General features: G+C 40.2%; 1 protein-coding gene across 6 annotated transcripts in view; it reads right to left on the reverse strand.

Annotated features, from left to right (window-relative positions):
* The window catches only part of CTDP1 (CTD phosphatase subunit 1), a 186,646-nt gene that overhangs the window by 148,278 nt on the left and 21,820 nt on the right, over window positions 1-16,548 (reverse strand). For all 6 annotated transcript variants that reach the window (XR_007772778.1, XM_050941802.1, XM_050941806.1 and 3 more), the window contains exons 5-7: window positions 15,724-15,874; window positions 3,038-3,128; window positions 1,308-1,474 (exon numbers count right to left, since the gene is read on the reverse strand). Coding sequence is in view for 5 of the 6 variants with exons in the window: in XM_050941802.1 (XP_050797759.1) it covers window positions 1,308-1,474; window positions 3,038-3,128; window positions 15,724-15,874 (409 nt within the window). In the remaining variant the exon portion in view is untranslated. The remainder of the gene's footprint in view (window positions 1-1,307; window positions 1,475-3,037; window positions 3,129-15,723; window positions 15,875-16,548) is intronic.

The following is a 16,548-nucleotide window of genomic DNA, read 5'->3' on the forward strand; positions in this document are numbered from 1 at the left end:
GTGGGTGAATACCCACTTCGTCGGATGCATCAGATGCATCAGATGCATCCGACGAAGTGGGTATTCACCCACGAAAGCCATGCTCCAATGCGTTTGTTAGTCTATAAGGTGCCACAGAACTCTTTTGCCGCTTTAATAGGAGTTGAGTACCCCTCTGATACTCAACTCCTATTGAAACTTAATAGGAGTGGAGTGCCTAACTCCCTTAAGCCTCTTGAAAATCCCAATTTATGTCAACCTCATCATATTATTTGTCTGCCTCACAAAATTTAATGACTAGCTTATGTAAGGAAGTATCATTCTGCTTTAGATGTGCAACTGAAGCACTGAAAAAAAAAAATGACCTGCCAAAGGTTAGAGGAAAAAAGCATATTTCCAGAGTATTAGTGATAAGCTCGTCCTCTTTATAAACCTACAAGTTCTGCTCATATTTTTTCTACCGCCTATTTTCAGAACTGATTGAGTATAAAACCAAGAAAAAATACTTTAGAAATTGAAAAATAAGTTTTACTACCATAAAAAATTGTTGATCAAACCCTTTATGAAGGCACGAGTGAGATGCAACAAACGAGACCAGTGTGCTTCATATGCAGGAAAAGGATTACTCTGTAAATAGCTTTTAAACTGTTTTTTTTGGGGGGCAGCTAACAAGCAGCAGACAAATGCAGTTAATATTTTTGGTAGGAATAGCCAAGGCCATTCTTAGCAGAGATGACCATACCTTGTTCGTAAAAAGGCATACGTGTGACTTGACTGCCCCTTGGTCACCACTACTGACACTACAGCATGCTGATCTCATACTATATATATTGAGAAGTACACGGTCAGGCTATTCATTCCATTCTTATTACTTTTTAACCACATGAAACATTACTAGAGTAAAACAACACAACTGAATTCATTTCTAGATAGTAACAACGGCAAAAGAATGGTAAACAGGGTCATCAGGAACTAAATATGTACAGAAAAATACTAACTATCCTGAAATGAAAGCTTGTCTCTAAAATACCCAACTACGAATAAAGCAAGTTCCTTTCCAGGTACGAGTTTCAATAAATCCTGGATATATTGGCCTTCCCAGTTATCACCTTTTCAGACCTATTTTCTCAGGTGAAAACCACTGCTGTAGCATCTGTTTTTCCACTGCTTACAATACCCTCTTAAGATGGCTGAAAATAAAATTCTGTCAAATGCAAACTGGATGAAACCTCACTATTAGTTTTTTTGTTTTGGACAACGCTTTGTTAGCATGGTTTTGGTTTGCTAATCAACTGCTGCTCCAAAGTAAATAAATAAAATGGAATTACCCTTCTTTTTCATCTGAGCTTCCCTTGATCCAGGTGGTGCATTAATATCGCCTATACCCTGAAAGTATACATATTTCTTTACAGTTATCAAATTGGGTGCAAACTTCCAAACATCTTCTCGGTCATCAATAATGCAAACCATGGAGTCACCACATGGGAAGAGATTTCTAAAAAAAAAAAAAAGTTGCTTGTTTTTATTGTCTGTTAAGATTACTATTTAACACACCCTGGGTGGACATTGTTAGTTGTGTGCGTCAAATGAGCATGAACATTAAACATGAAAGATTTCTGAAACATCAATGCATTTATTAGGATTCCGGATGAGTCAATTCATTTACCTGTAACAGTTATCCAATCTGCAGCTCTTCTTACTGGTTACTCTACCAATCATCTTTTTGTAGTTTTTAAAAAAGTTTTATGAACAATTATTAGAAAGAATTTTTCAAGTTAGTAACACAAAAGTCTCAAAAAAAATAAATAAATAGCAATTAAATTTATGTATCCCCTTCAGTTCCAGTGGTCAAAAATATGAGCCCTCCTAAAGTTTAAATTTGAGTATACATAGTGTATTGCACTGAATTTCAGTCTAGGTTCTTCTAGCTAAATAATCCAAAATAATTCAGGAATAAAGGGGCAGAAGCAGTATCACATATAGAAACTTAGTCAGACTTATTCATTCCATAGATTACATCTAAACAAGAAGTTTTAATATTTACTGGTCATAAGCCTGACAGGAGAATACTCAGAATAGATCCAAAAATATACCCAGGATAAGAAAAAAAAAAAAATGTATGATTTGCGGTGATGAATCTTCCCTCCACGTAAGAGCTCCAATATGGCTATTATTAAATATCAGGCAATCCTATGTTTTACAGACAAAAGGCCAAGATTGTCAAAAAGTGGAGCCTAAAATATGGGTTAAGGAGCTTAATTTAAGCACTGAAGTGTAATTTTCAAAAGCGCTGATCATCAATGAAACTCGAAAGTGACGAATACCCAGCAAAGTCAGGCCACGTAAGTACCTAAATACAGATTCAAGAGTCTAGGCTTCAGGCTACTATTTTAGAAAATCTTGGCCTAAATTTCTATAATATAAAAATGCACAAATTATATTATGAAACGAACCACAAGATGAAACAAAAGAGCATGGGTTGTTTGCAAATCATTGCAGGGAAAAAAGTTTAGGGCCAGTTTAGACTACCGCTTAAACTGATCTAATTTATGTCACCTAGGGTGTGAAAAAGACCCCTCCTTCCCCCCCAGGTGACGCAAATTTTGCGCTGTCCACACTGGCGCTATCCACTGACATAGCTTACACTTCTCAAGAAGGTGGAGTAATTATGCCGATGGGATAACGCATCTTCACCAGACGCGCTACAACAGCGCAGCTGCATTGGTTCAGCTGTGCTGATGTTGTGCTGTAGTGTAGATTTGCCCTGAGTTGCAATTATCTGCAGGCATAAAACATCTGAAAACAAAGGTTATCACTGAATGCGAGACTCTAAATTATCTTGCTTGAACACTACAGGCTGTAATGCCCACTGAAGTATTAAGTAGATGAAGCCTATGAGCACTAGCTAGCACTTCACAGAGATCAATAAAACTGAGAAGGTACAGATTTATGGGGTACAGAAGGGATAAAGACTTTAATACTTCTTATATTCCCAACATTCTGCCTTCATTTCCTCTCCTGGATTATTTATTAAGCAGTTTCACACCCTCATACATACCTAAGATTCCCTGTTTTAGAAAATGGATCAATACATTCATCTCTTGACAATATCCGATGAGAAAACAGTTTCTTTTCAGGGTCCAAAAATCCTTTTGAAAGAAGAGTTTGAAGTTAATATTTCTTCACAGTAACATTTTCTCCCTGTCAACATTCTACATAATCTGTTTTCATAGTCCATCACACCAGACTAGACTAAACTCATCTTTGTGCATTAACAGCAGTACAAATGGAGCAACACAGCCTTTCAATCTGAAATTTAAAATAAACTGTGTGATACTGGTGTAATCAAAAATGCACCAAGATATTTAAGCTCCAAAAAGTATTCATTAGATAGCAGGTAAACACAGTAGATTAGATACCTGTCACTAATTCAGTAGGACTCTTATTTTAAATATCCAATCCCAATTCTTTTAACACAGAAGCAATAATGAAGTTACAAAAATTATGGCATCAGTGAATAATTAAGGTAAAAGGAAGTAAGCATCGCTGACAGTTAAATAAAGGTCCTGGCAACTTACATTTATAACACTTTAAGACTAAATCCTGTCCTTAGCACATTGTGCCTAGGGTCTGCAGAGAAGTCTCATGCGAACTGGCAAAGTACTGCAATGCTTAAGCATAATGGGCAAGTTAAGGGGCAGTTTCAGTTTGAACTCTTGCATTTGTGGTTTTAAATTGTACCTATAACATTGTTTTAGTGCATTTGTACTTGTACTAAGAATTAATCACAGGATTTGTTGAAATGTTAGACTTATTTGTGTAAATCTGTGCTGACTGCGCTCTTTGTTAAGAAGGAATATGAGAAGGTCTGCCTGCTAATTTAAAGGTAAGATAAAACACAAATTAGTTTGGCAAAATGGCAAATTCATCCAGATACAAACATGGTAATACAGCTGACCACAATGTTTATAAAGAAAGGTTAACTACATTGACAGAGAGGTTTCATTACTGCTCTGAAAGAAAAAAAGTGGCATTTCACGTATTACTCTGGATTTGCCATTTTGCAGAACTGACTGGATTATAATATGCTTTGAGATTAGCTTGAACTTCTCTCTATTCCTGAAGATTACACAATCATTACTTATTTACACAAAAACAAATTTCAAAAAAGGTGGCCATGTTATAGTCTATTGCGCAAGTTTTGAGAAGTGACTACTGATGTCAGGGGGATCAAATCTGAGGCTCCCTGCAGGGGCCTTATGAATTTCCAGTGTGTGTACTCAGAACTTTCTGAAAGTCAGGCCCCTTTTAGGCATCTCAATTTGAGCAAACAAAAGCACTAATCTCTTGAAAATTTGGACCTATATGTATTAATATAAATGTGTCATTGGAATAACTTAAAACCAATAAAAAGCAAGAAAATTCTGAGTTAAGGACAGAGGTTCAACCTTAACTCACCCGACTATGCTTAAGAATTGCAGCAAACGCATGTAGAATCATCCCCTGTAGAGAGACCCTTGCAGTACCTAGGCATAATGAATTGAAAATATTAACTACAGAGAACCATTACCACACACAGAAAGAATATATTTTGACAAACTGTATGTAATTCGTCATCTACTGCATTATTGTACAACTGTCACACCATCAGCTGTTCTCCCTCTCACCAATCATCCAAGTAAAACAGAAGCTTTCCATTCTCATTAGTACACTCCTGCCTAATCTGTCAGTGAAACCACAATCAAGCACTTGCTATATTGTCACATTACCCGTAGTAAGAACATACATAAGTGTTGACAGCAAATAATGATGGAAGATGCAGAAGCTATTTAAAAGGGCTTCGGTAAAAGTCTAGTTCATTTATGCTTTTTCCTGGCAACTGATGGCAGGAAAAAAGAAAATTGAGGACAGTCACTACAGATGCAAAACTGTCGCCACAAACTGAAGGCCCAAGTTGAAAAAAAAGTCAGGTCCATTACATCTTTATCTTCTTAAAGTTTAAGCTTTCATATGACTTTACCAGTTCCTAAGACAGCTCACTATGGATTAGTCACAAAAAATTTCAGTGAAGCTTTATAGATTGGTATTAAATTGAATGGAGTACATTAAGTAACCAAAAGGCATAATCTTAACTAAGAAACTTCTCTCTCAAATTTACTTTTCTAAAATATTGCCAAGTCAATAGAAAAACAAAGTATAATATCAATTTGTTTATATATTTCACAGAAATGGCATATGGGAGGCACAGAGATCTATTCCATCAATGAAATATTAATTTGCTTTAACAAAATGTCTGTCATTAAATCTTTAAGACCTTTTCACCAGTACTGGTTATGAAGTGAGTTTCTTCCACAAAAGAAGAACTGAGACACCCAGTGGCTAGACCATGTATTAACAAAAAAAACGGCAACTGATCCACCAACAGGTACTGACTAAACACAAAGTTCCTTGTAGTTCATTGGTAAAGGTTTTCTTCCTCTTTACAAAAAGAATTAGAACTACATATATTTTTCGTCTTAGGAGGAATGTCAGAAAATGTCAAGTGAAAAATTTAAACAAACCCTTAATGTTATTACTTATCAAGCTATACATTAGAAAGAAAAAACAGCAGGTGTGGCTTGCTATTTATGGCTTTGTTGAAAGCATTTCCTTTTAGGCTATAATTGCTACCTTTCACTAGTTAGCATACATTTTCAATATTTTTCATACCACAATGTATGCACAACTCAGAACAGCATTTAAACACTGAGCTTCACAAATAAATTTTACTCATTAATACAATTTACCCATCAAGTCACATCTTAACACACATCAAAAGAAGTTCATTGCGCATACAAGTACAGTCAAACGTGGATTATTTAAAGCCTTTTATAGAACCAAAGTAGACAACTGAAGAAACACAGTCCTAACTAGAAAGAGTGAGTTTATATAGGCCTACTTATTCTTTTACAGCACCCATTTGTTGAATACAATTTTTAATCAATTACATGTTCCATTACACAAAGATGACAATCAGCTCTTTATTCTCCTGCTTTTATACTGATAGAAAATTCTCTATAGATCTAGAGATCACACATACCCATTCTACAGAAACCCAAAATTCTTTAAGTGGCACTCATTACAGCCCCCCTGTACCACCACCCTGTCCCCCAGTTGTTTCAGCCCACTGAATTTCTTCCGCAGCTATGGAATTGTTTACCATTAATAATAATTAAGATAAAGTAATAAGCAGTTGTAAAAATTCCAACCACTACCACCAGCACATGGGAATGACACACAAAGAGGACAATATCACAGACACATCACCGTACTTGATTTTTCTACTCCAAGACGCTCAGACACTGTGGTCATGGACATAAAGTTACAGAGAGAAGAATTTAGTTTCCTACTTCTTAAAAGCACAGGACTTGTTTGTTTCTAAGTTTATAATTCAAAGTTAGTAATTAGTTAATTTTACTGCTTAACCAGTTCCATTTTTTTAGATAAATGAACGTAAAGCACTGGGTACACAGTGATATTTAATATTTTTAAAAGTATGCTATTTTAAAAGCTCAACTAGTCTATCAGATGTCAGAAGGTAAACAAATGTTCTATCTGGGACAGATATCTCTCTAGGAGGAGGAAAAGGGAATGTATTCAGTTACAACCCAGTACTTGGCCACAAACTGGAAAAGAGTTAAACACTTTTACAAGTTATCCTGGGGAGAAAAATACTTGTAATTATTTTGTATAAACCTGGAGGAAAAATAATAAAGTTTAACTAGGATGCCATCAAAGAAAAACACCAAAAACCTAATGAAGACATTAATGATGTCTCTGGGTATAAACACATGAGTCTATCTACTCTATTTCGGTTCTTCTAGAGTCCTATAACTCCAGCATCTGCACACCTTTTGGGTAGGCTTACTATTCAGTCATAGAAAAATGAATGGTCTTGATTACAATAAAGATTAGATGACAGAAAATGAACGTGCAAATGATTACAGCACCTGCACCACTATATTTCTGCACAATTAGACTATCAACATTTATACTGTGCTAGGCTACAGTATGGGAAGAATTCACCCCTGCTCTGAAGAACTTAACAGTCCAACAGACAGAAAGAGAGACAAGGTGCAGGAAAGGGATACAAACTAAGAAAACAATCAGATTGATGGTAGGCATACATGTCTGTTATGTATCTGCTTATATATTTGCTTTCTCTCTAGTACAAAAACTTAGTTTTAGGGTATTTTGAGGGGTGACAACTCATGGGTGAAGTGAGGAGGAGAAGGAATTGTTAGAGTAAGAGGGAAGTGAGTAAACGAAGTGGACAGCATAAAATGTTATGTGCACCCGGGGAGAGTGTGGGAGGATAGCTGAAGGACTGCAGTGGCAGAGGGATGACAGCAGTACAGCAAGTAATAAAGAAGGTCTACAGGCCAAGTTTCAGAGTTGAACCAAGGATGATGTCAGGAGGTGGCAGCGGCATCTCCCTGCTACTGTTGCTCTCAGTCCAGAGAGAAAGCCACTGGGCCCAATGACCCAAGTGGGCCGCTCCGACCACATATGGGATGGGTTTGGGCAGGAAAGCTTTGGATTTATTCCCTGCATTCTTGAGCATAACTAGTGCTGGCTGCTTTAGAGAAGCAGTCATTCTCTGAAAAATCTAGCACAGGCCAACATAGGAGACGTTTAGATCATTAGTATTTCAGTATAAGAATGCCTTTGTTCAAATGTTACCTCCTCTATACACATTTCCAGGTCTCAGCACCACAGCAGAGTGCTAGAGCCAGACACAGCCCCATGGAACAGGTGCCACTGGTTTGGCATGTACTCACTTTCCAATCCCCACACTCCATTCCCTGGGCCTTACTTTTCAGCATCTTCAAGTATACTCATGCATGCCGATGTAGTGAAAACTACACATGGCAACATTTCAGAGACTTATTGTTATTCCCCCCTGCACCTTTGTTATAAAATGTACTGAAAATTCCTATGCCAAAAATCATAGCCTTATTTAGCGGAGATATCAAAATAAAACCAAAATGGGGCTTACCACAGAAATTAAGCCTCAACTTGAATTCTGCCATTCCCTTATTTACCACAGAATCTGGCAAGAGTTACTGACCTGATCCTCCAATGGGAGTCAAGGATTCTCAGCCCCTGGTGACTTACTTTAATTCTAGAACAACCTACTTTGCCATAGATCAGGAATGGCCAAACTTACTGACCCTTCGAGCCACATACGACAATCTTCAGAAGTTCAAGAGCCAGGGCTTCAGCCCCATGGGAGGCACCTACTGGGGCATCAGACCCATTCCTATTGAAGCCCCAAGCCCTCAGAGGTGCATCCCACAGGGTTGAAGCCCCAGGACCCTTCTCCTTGCTGGGCAGAAGCCAGAGGTGATGGGGGTCACATGCTCCTTCCTCCCCCAAATTTTTACCAGGGCTTGCTCAGTCACATGGTGCTGCCAGACCCAGGGCTGCCCAGAGGCAAAGTGTGGTAGCTGAGGCATTTGTACTCACCTGGCAACGGTCCGGGTCTTCGGCAGCACTGAAGGGACCTCGCTGCCAAAATGCTGCCGAAGACCTAGACCGCCACCAGGCCATGGCTTGCGGGGCCCCTGGGCAAATTGCTCCACTTGCTCCTCCCTCCCACCCGCCCCCCCCCGGCCAGGTCCCCTCCTTGCCACAGCAGTTGCTGGAACCAGCAACCTGGGAGCTGAAGCCCATGGGGAGAGGAGAGTCGCTGTTTTTGCTGCTGCCTTTCTATGTGGAGTTAAAACAGTGGACCCTCCCTGCAGCTCCCAGCTGTTTGCCTCTGTGTCTCCACAAGGGACGAACACCTGGGAGTTGCAGGGAGGGCCTGCTGAGTGTGAGAGAGAGGCGTGCCTAAGGTGGGCTTGACTCAAGCTGTTGGAGGAGCCCAAACCTTTAAATTGGGTCGCTCCCCCACCACCAGCAGGCACCAGTCACCTCTGGCAGAAGCTTCTACACCCTCGCTAAAACTTGGAGATGGTTCAATATGCTCAGCTGAAAGTTACAGATAAAACATGTTGCTGAAGAACATGTTTCTACACAGAGTACACTGAAGACACAATCTTACACTTGTTAATCACATCACATTAATATCATAAGATATTTGGCATGTGTAACAAAAATCATTGCCAAATGAATTTATAATCAGACATCTGAAGGTGTGAACTTATCTGTATTAAAATTCTCCCATATACAGTACTTACATTTATAGGCAAGTCATTCTATTTTTTATTCTGGTTTGACGCACTGGCCAAGTATGTTTATTTCATATTCTTCAAATTCTGTCAGGTAATACGATTTTAACTACTCAAAAGGCATTTTCATTGGGAAATCAATTGGGTTTGCAACACATGCAGCACCTTCGTTAGATTTATCACCATGCTACTTCTACAGTAGCTAGGTTCACAGCAGCTATGTCATGAGGGAGGGATAGCTCATGGATTGATATGCTTGTGGTCTGCTAAACCCAAGCTTGAGAGTTCAATCCTTAAGGGGGCCACTTCGGGATCTGGGGCAAAAAAAAAAAAAAAATCAGTATTTGGTCCTGCTAGTGAAGGCAGGGGGCTGGACTTGATGATATTTCAGGATCCCTTCCAGTTCTATGAGATGATAATAATAATAATAATAATAATAATGATGATGATATAACTATTATCATGAGCCTAAATAACATAGCATCACTAAATTGTTATATTAACTTGTGTATTTATATATAATATATAAATATTATAAAATTAGCTATAGCAGATAACTACAGAAGTTATACCATTTAAAAAAATATCATGTTACTTTCAATAAAAGGTTCTATCTGCCCCCCAAATTATACCCATGTTAAAAAGTGGGGGGCATGGCCTCTGGCCCCTCTGGTTCTGGTGACCCCCTCCCTCACTTCTACAAAGCTTACGGCACCCTTGCACCCAAGCCCTGCCCCTTCCTGGCTCCGGGCCTAGCACTTGGGGGGTTAAAGGAGCCTTGGGCTGACTGGGGCGGGGGGAGGAAGATCACAGCACTCTCCTGACCATGGGGCCCTGGGCAGTCACCCACCTGTAAGGCTGGCCCTGTCCCCTCTAAATTATACCCCCCCCCCCATACCATGCAACCCTCCCTTTTGTGCTGCCCACTGCTCTCTGGCTGCCCAGCTCTGAAGGCAGTGTCACCATCAGCAGCAGCACAGAAGTAAAGGTGGCAATACTGTGACCTCCCTACAACAGCCTTCTGACTAACGCCCCCCCCCCCCCACAACCCTCTTTTGGTTTGGAACCCCCAGGGTTATAACACCATGATTTCAGACGTAAATACCTGAAACTGACTTTTAAAAATCCTACGGCTGTGAAATTGACCAAAATGGACTGAATTTGGTAGGGCCCTATACACTGCGGTTGGAAACATACCACCCATCTATTCTACCCCCTCTGATCTGAATCAAATATTCTATGATTTTTCTTTACAAAGATGGGTGGCCCCAAGAATGGCCCAAAAGTCTCTAAGTGGCAGCCAGTTTCAGTGGGAGCTCAGCCCAATGTTCCCTATTGCAACTGGACGGTATCTGGTGTGGGGATCATAGCTTGTGCAAAATTTAATACACACAGGGAGATCAAGAACAGAAAATACAGAAGAGAAAACATATAGTGAAAAGGGTACAGGACCTGGAGCCACTTGAGGGACAAAAAAAAAAAAAAAAAAAGTGCCAAGGAATAGTGTTTTCTGGTCTCAGATACAGGGGCCTCACAGAGATAAGAAAAAAAAAAAAAATCTCAGGAGTATGCAGGAAGGGGCAATCAAAGGTGTGTGCGGAGTATCTGGGGAAGCATACAGAAAGTGGTTTAAGTTTCTCCATATGGATAAGAGACTCCTTTGTTTCATCTTCTATTTCCCCATGTGTCAGATATTCCCTTACAGCTATCTGGTACCCCTTGCTAAATACTAACTGAATATTTCTCATTATAAATTATTTCTCTGAACAATACTGCCATCAAGTGTTCAACACATGCACAGACTATGTCTAGTTTCACATTACTACAGCCTAGCCATCAATCTGTCACATACTCATCGGCAGCTCAACTTTCTCTTCCTACCAGCACAGAATCCTACAGCAGAAACTAGCAAAAGCGAGAATGTCATATCACCACATCAAGTGCTCAAGTTTATCATGCAAGAGAACCAAGCTTAAGTCCCATTTCCTCATTCTCAGAAAAAACCAGATCCACACTCCATCAGGAAAAGGGGAATGTGTTAAGATATAAACATTGTGTCCTGTGCTGTGCAATAAAGACAGCCCCTGTCCCCAAAATGTATGATCTTATAATGACACTGATGGCCTGTAAAGGGAGCTTCACCAAGTATATCAGCCACCAAATAATGAATGATATAGAGTCAGTAGGGAACAAGTCTTGTGGTTCTGCCATAAAAAAAAAGGGGGGGGGCAAGGAGAGGGGGTGACACAGCCTTCCCTTCTCCCCAGAAGTAAAAAGTTACTTTGATTCTCTAACTAAATCATTAGTTTCAGGTTACTGGAGTCTCCTGCAATCTTTAAGCACATCAAATTGCATCTTCAATGCCTTACTTAACTTGGATCAAAATTCTCTATAAAATCTATTTTGTAGTTTGTTATCTCTTGTAGCTTATCTCATGTCATTATTTAAACACTGGTATCCAGACAGGGCCGAAAGGCCCTAATAAAAAACATAGTCCTGTTGTGCTTGATACTCTACAAACACATAAGGCAATACAACAGGAGGAAAAGGATACGGATAACAGCAATAGGTACAGTTTTAATCACTGACAACATTCACTAGATTGAGACACAGATTAATGTGTATTTTTATTTCTTCCATTGGGGTCACAAACTAATGAACTACTTAGCTGCCACTGACATGATCCTAACAGAATATTAACAGAGTATTTTTAAAAGTAAAATCTAAGGAAATTAACAAAATACTACACTGAAACATGAAGTTCAGTAGGGGAAAACAGCCAAGTTTACAGTTCAATCATAAGTTGGTGGTCATGTCCTCAACATTACCCTAACATGCAAGTGCCTAGCATTAACTAACTTTCATTTATGTCTGTTGAAAAATGATACTGTACATTTCCCTTTCCTTTTAAATTAAAACATTTGAGAACAAGTTTTAATGAGATTGTGAGAGGCAATATCTGTAACTTGATGGGAAAGGATATGAAAACACTGAAATACAAATGTTATACTCTAATAAATGTTATTCTCTGCTCTAAGAGAAGGGCACAAATAGAACTATCACATAAGCACCTCTTTGCAGTCTCCATATGAGTAGATATTAATAAGACAGGGACTTTTCAGCTTGGAAAAAAGATGACTGGGGGAGGGGAAATATGATAGAGGTCTATAAAATCATGACTGGTGGAGAAAATAAATATGGAAGTGTTATTTACTCCTTCTCATAACACAGGAACTAACAAACATCAAATCAAATTAATAAGTAGCAGGTAACAAACAAAAGAAGTATTTCTTCAATAGTCAACCTGTGGAACTCTTTTCCAGAGGATATTCTAACGGCCAAAACTATAACAAGATTCAAAAAATAACTAGATAAATTCATGGAGGATAGGCCCATCAATGGCCATTAGCCAGGATGGGCAGGGATGGTGTCCCTGGCCTCTGTCTGCGAGAAGCTGGGAATGAGTGAAAGAGGATGGATCACTTGATGATTACAACCCACCCAGCAACATCGTCAATCTATCCAACTACACACTCAGCCCAGAAGAAAAGTCTGTCCTATCTCAGGGACTCTTTCTGCCCTGCCACCCCCACCAACATGATACAGTTCTGTGGCGATCTGGAAGCCTACTTTCGCTGTCTCCGACTCAAAGAATACTTTCAGGACAACACTGAACAGCACACTGAAACACAGGTACCCTCCCACCAACAGCATAAGAAGAACAACTCTACATGGACCCCTCCTGAGGGTCAAAATGACAGTCTGGACCTATACATTGAATGCTTCCGCCAACGTGCACAGGCAGAAATTGTGGAACAACATTGCTTGCTTCATAACCTAAGTCGTGCAGAACACAATGCCATCCACAGCCTCAGAAACCACCCTGACATCATCATCAAAGAGGCTGATAAAGGAGGTGCTGTTGTCATCATGAACAGGTCTGACTACCAAAAGGAGGCCGCCAGACAACTCTCCAATACCAAATTCTACAGGCCACTTCCCTCAGATCCCACTGAGGAATACACTAAGAAACTGCAACATCTACTCAGGACACTCCCTACACTAACACCAGAACAAATCAACATACCCTTAGAGCCCCGACCAGGGTTATTCTATCTACTACCCAAGATCCACAAACCCGGAAATCCTGGATGCCCCATCATCTCGGGCATTGGCACTCTCACTGAAGGAATGTCTGGATATGTGGACTCTCTACTCAGACCCTATGCCACCAGCACTCCCAGCTATCTCCGTGACACCACTGATTTCCTGAGGAAATTACAATGCATTGGTGACCTTCCAGAAAACATCATCCTAGCCACCATGGATTTAGAGGCTCTCTACACAAACATCCCACACACAGATGGAATGCAAGCTGTCAGGAACAGTATCCCTGATGATGCCACAGCACAACTGGCTGCTGAGCTCTGTGCCTTTATCCTCACACACAAACTATTTCAAATTTGATGACAATATATATCTCCAGATTAGTGGCACCGCTATGGGCACCCGCATGGCCCCACAATATGCCAATATTTTTATGGCCGACCTGGAACAACGCTTCCTCAGCTCTCTCCACTCACGCCAGTTCTGTACCTACGTTACACTGATGACATCTTCATCATCTGGACCCATGGGAAGGAGACTCTGGAAAAATTCCACCACGATTTCAGCAGCTTCCACCCCACCATCAACCTCAGCCTGGACTAATCTACACGAGAGGTCCACTTCCTGGACACCACGGTGCAAATAAGTGATGGTCACATTAACATCACCCTATACCGAAAACCTACTGACCGCTATGCCTACCTTCATGCCTCCAGCTTCCATCCCGGGCACATCACATGATCCATTGTCTACAGCCAAGCACTGAGGTACAATCGCATCTGCTCTAACTCCTCAGACAGAGACCAACACCTACAAAATCTCCACCAAGCATTCTCAAAACTACAATACCCGCACGAGGAAATAAGGAAACAGATCAACAGAGCCAGACGTGTACCCAGAAGCCTCCTGCTGCAAGACAAACCCAAGAAAGAAACCAACAGGACTCCACTGACCATCACATACAGTCCCCAGCTAAAACCCCTCCAACGCATCATCAGGGATCTACAACCCATCCTGGGCAATGACCCCACACTTTCACAGGCGTTGGGTGGCAGGCCAGTCCTCGCCCACAGACAACCTGCCAACCTGAAACATATTCTCACCAGTAACTGCACACCGCACCATAGTAACTCTAGCTCAGGAACCAATCCATGCAACAAACCTTGATGCCAACTCTGCCCACATATCTACACCAGCGACACCATCACAGGACCTAACCAGATCAGCCATACCATCACCGGTTCATTCACCTGCACATCCACCAATGTAATATATGCCATCATATGGCAGTAATGCCCCTCTGCTAAGTACATCGGCCAAACTGGACAGTCTCTACGGAAAAGGATCAATGGACATAAATCAGATATTAGGAATGGCAGTATACAAAAACCTGTAGGAGAACACTTCAACCTCCCTGGCCACACTATAGCAGACCTTAAGGTGGCCATCCTGCAGCCAAAAAACTTCAAGACCAGACTTCAAAGAGAAACTGCTGAGCTTCAGTTCATCTGGAAATTTGACACCATCAGCTCAGGATTAAACAAAGACTGTGAATGGCTTGCCAACTACAGAACCAGTTTCTCCTCCCTTGGTTTTCACACCTCAACTGCTAGAACAGGGCCTCATCCTCCCTGATTGAACTAACCTCATTATCTCTAGCTTGCCTGCATATATATACCTGCCCCTGGAAATTTCCACTACATGCATCTGAGGAAGTGGGTATTCACCCACGAAAGCTCATGCTCCAAAACGTCTGTTAGTCTATAAGGTGCCACAGGATTCTTTGCTGCTTTTCTTGATGATTACTTGTTCTATTCATTGCCTCTGGGGCACCTAGCATTGGCCACTGTTGGCAGACAGGATACTGAGCTAGATGGACCTTTTGTCTGACCCAGTATGGGCATTCTTATGTTCTCATGTCAGCTGATTGACATTAACAGTGATACTTGTTTGGAAGGGAGACAAAAGATTTATGCCTCTCAATCCCTATCCTGAAGGGAGTGTTGCTTCCAGACTGCCTGAAGAAGGCATAAGGTGAAACCCAGATACCTCATCTAATCCAACCTGTAAGGACATTCTTTAGATGGAAAGAGAGAGAAGAAAATTGTGGCTCATTTCCTAAAAAACCAACAGCAGGGCTGTATCTAAGTAAAAGGGAGAAATTACTACATGGACTGGGTTCCAAAAAAGCTAAGCATTCTGCTTATGGAACTCTATTCTTTATATTTAGACAAAATTTCCAATGCAGTATTTTAATTTGCATTATTAATTTACAGTTTTGGGTCTTCAATGGCATTATAGTTTGCACAGAATCTTCTGTAGAGGTATAGGCGGACAGAGACTTGGAAAAGAACAGGAAGTCAAAGTCACATCAAATCTTAAAGGCTGATAACTCAAGTATTCCAAGCAGCATGCTACTCACCTGCAATTGTATGTGCATAAAGTCTGCTACCGAAGGTAAAAACATGTAATTCATACAGCTTGGCAATCTTTTCTAAGAATTCCTTGCAATGAGGACGCAAACGAGTATGCAGCATAGGTTCACCTCGACCTAACTGGAAATGGAATATTCCCTAGAAGAGAACAAATAACCCCATAGCAAGACTTGTAAAATAATTAAGTTTAGTATAAAAATAAACATGCCTAAAAGCACCACCCTTTACCTCAGTTTTATTCAGAGATCCTATTTCAGCCCAATTAAGATGAATAAGATTTTCATTTGGAAATATATTTGACCCAAAGCATATTTTGGTTTTTATAAGGCAGACCACCACATTTGTGACTTGCAGTAATTGTTTACAATGTTAGAATATTGAAACAGTTGCCTAGGCTTTCAAAGATTTGTTTACACAACAAATTAAGAAACTATCCAGTGAAATTTCTTAAAGGGTTTGTTTTACTCTCAGTGATGTGAGACATTAGTTTTACTACATACTGGGCTGAAAAATAAAACAAATGGCCAATTTGTGTTGAATGAAAAAAACTGCACTTATAAAAATTCATATAGCAGCTGAGGAAGGGACATACACAAGTGTCAGAGTAAGCTGTGCACTCATTTATGAGCCTCCTGAATACTTGCTTTATAAACATGGATTTACCCAGACACAGACAGTCATTGAACTATGCAGGTCATTAATTTTATTTTGCTGTCACTGATCCCTCTCTGATGAGGGAAAACATTAACAAGTATAACCTTGTTAGGCATGTGGAAGTGCAAGGTGGATAAAAATCAAGGATTTAAAAATAA

Source organism: Gopherus flavomarginatus, chromosome 2, assembly GCF_025201925.1.
Source record: "Gopherus flavomarginatus isolate rGopFla2 chromosome 2, rGopFla2.mat.asm, whole genome shotgun sequence".
NCBI lineage: Eukaryota > Metazoa > Chordata > Testudines > Testudinidae > Gopherus > Gopherus flavomarginatus.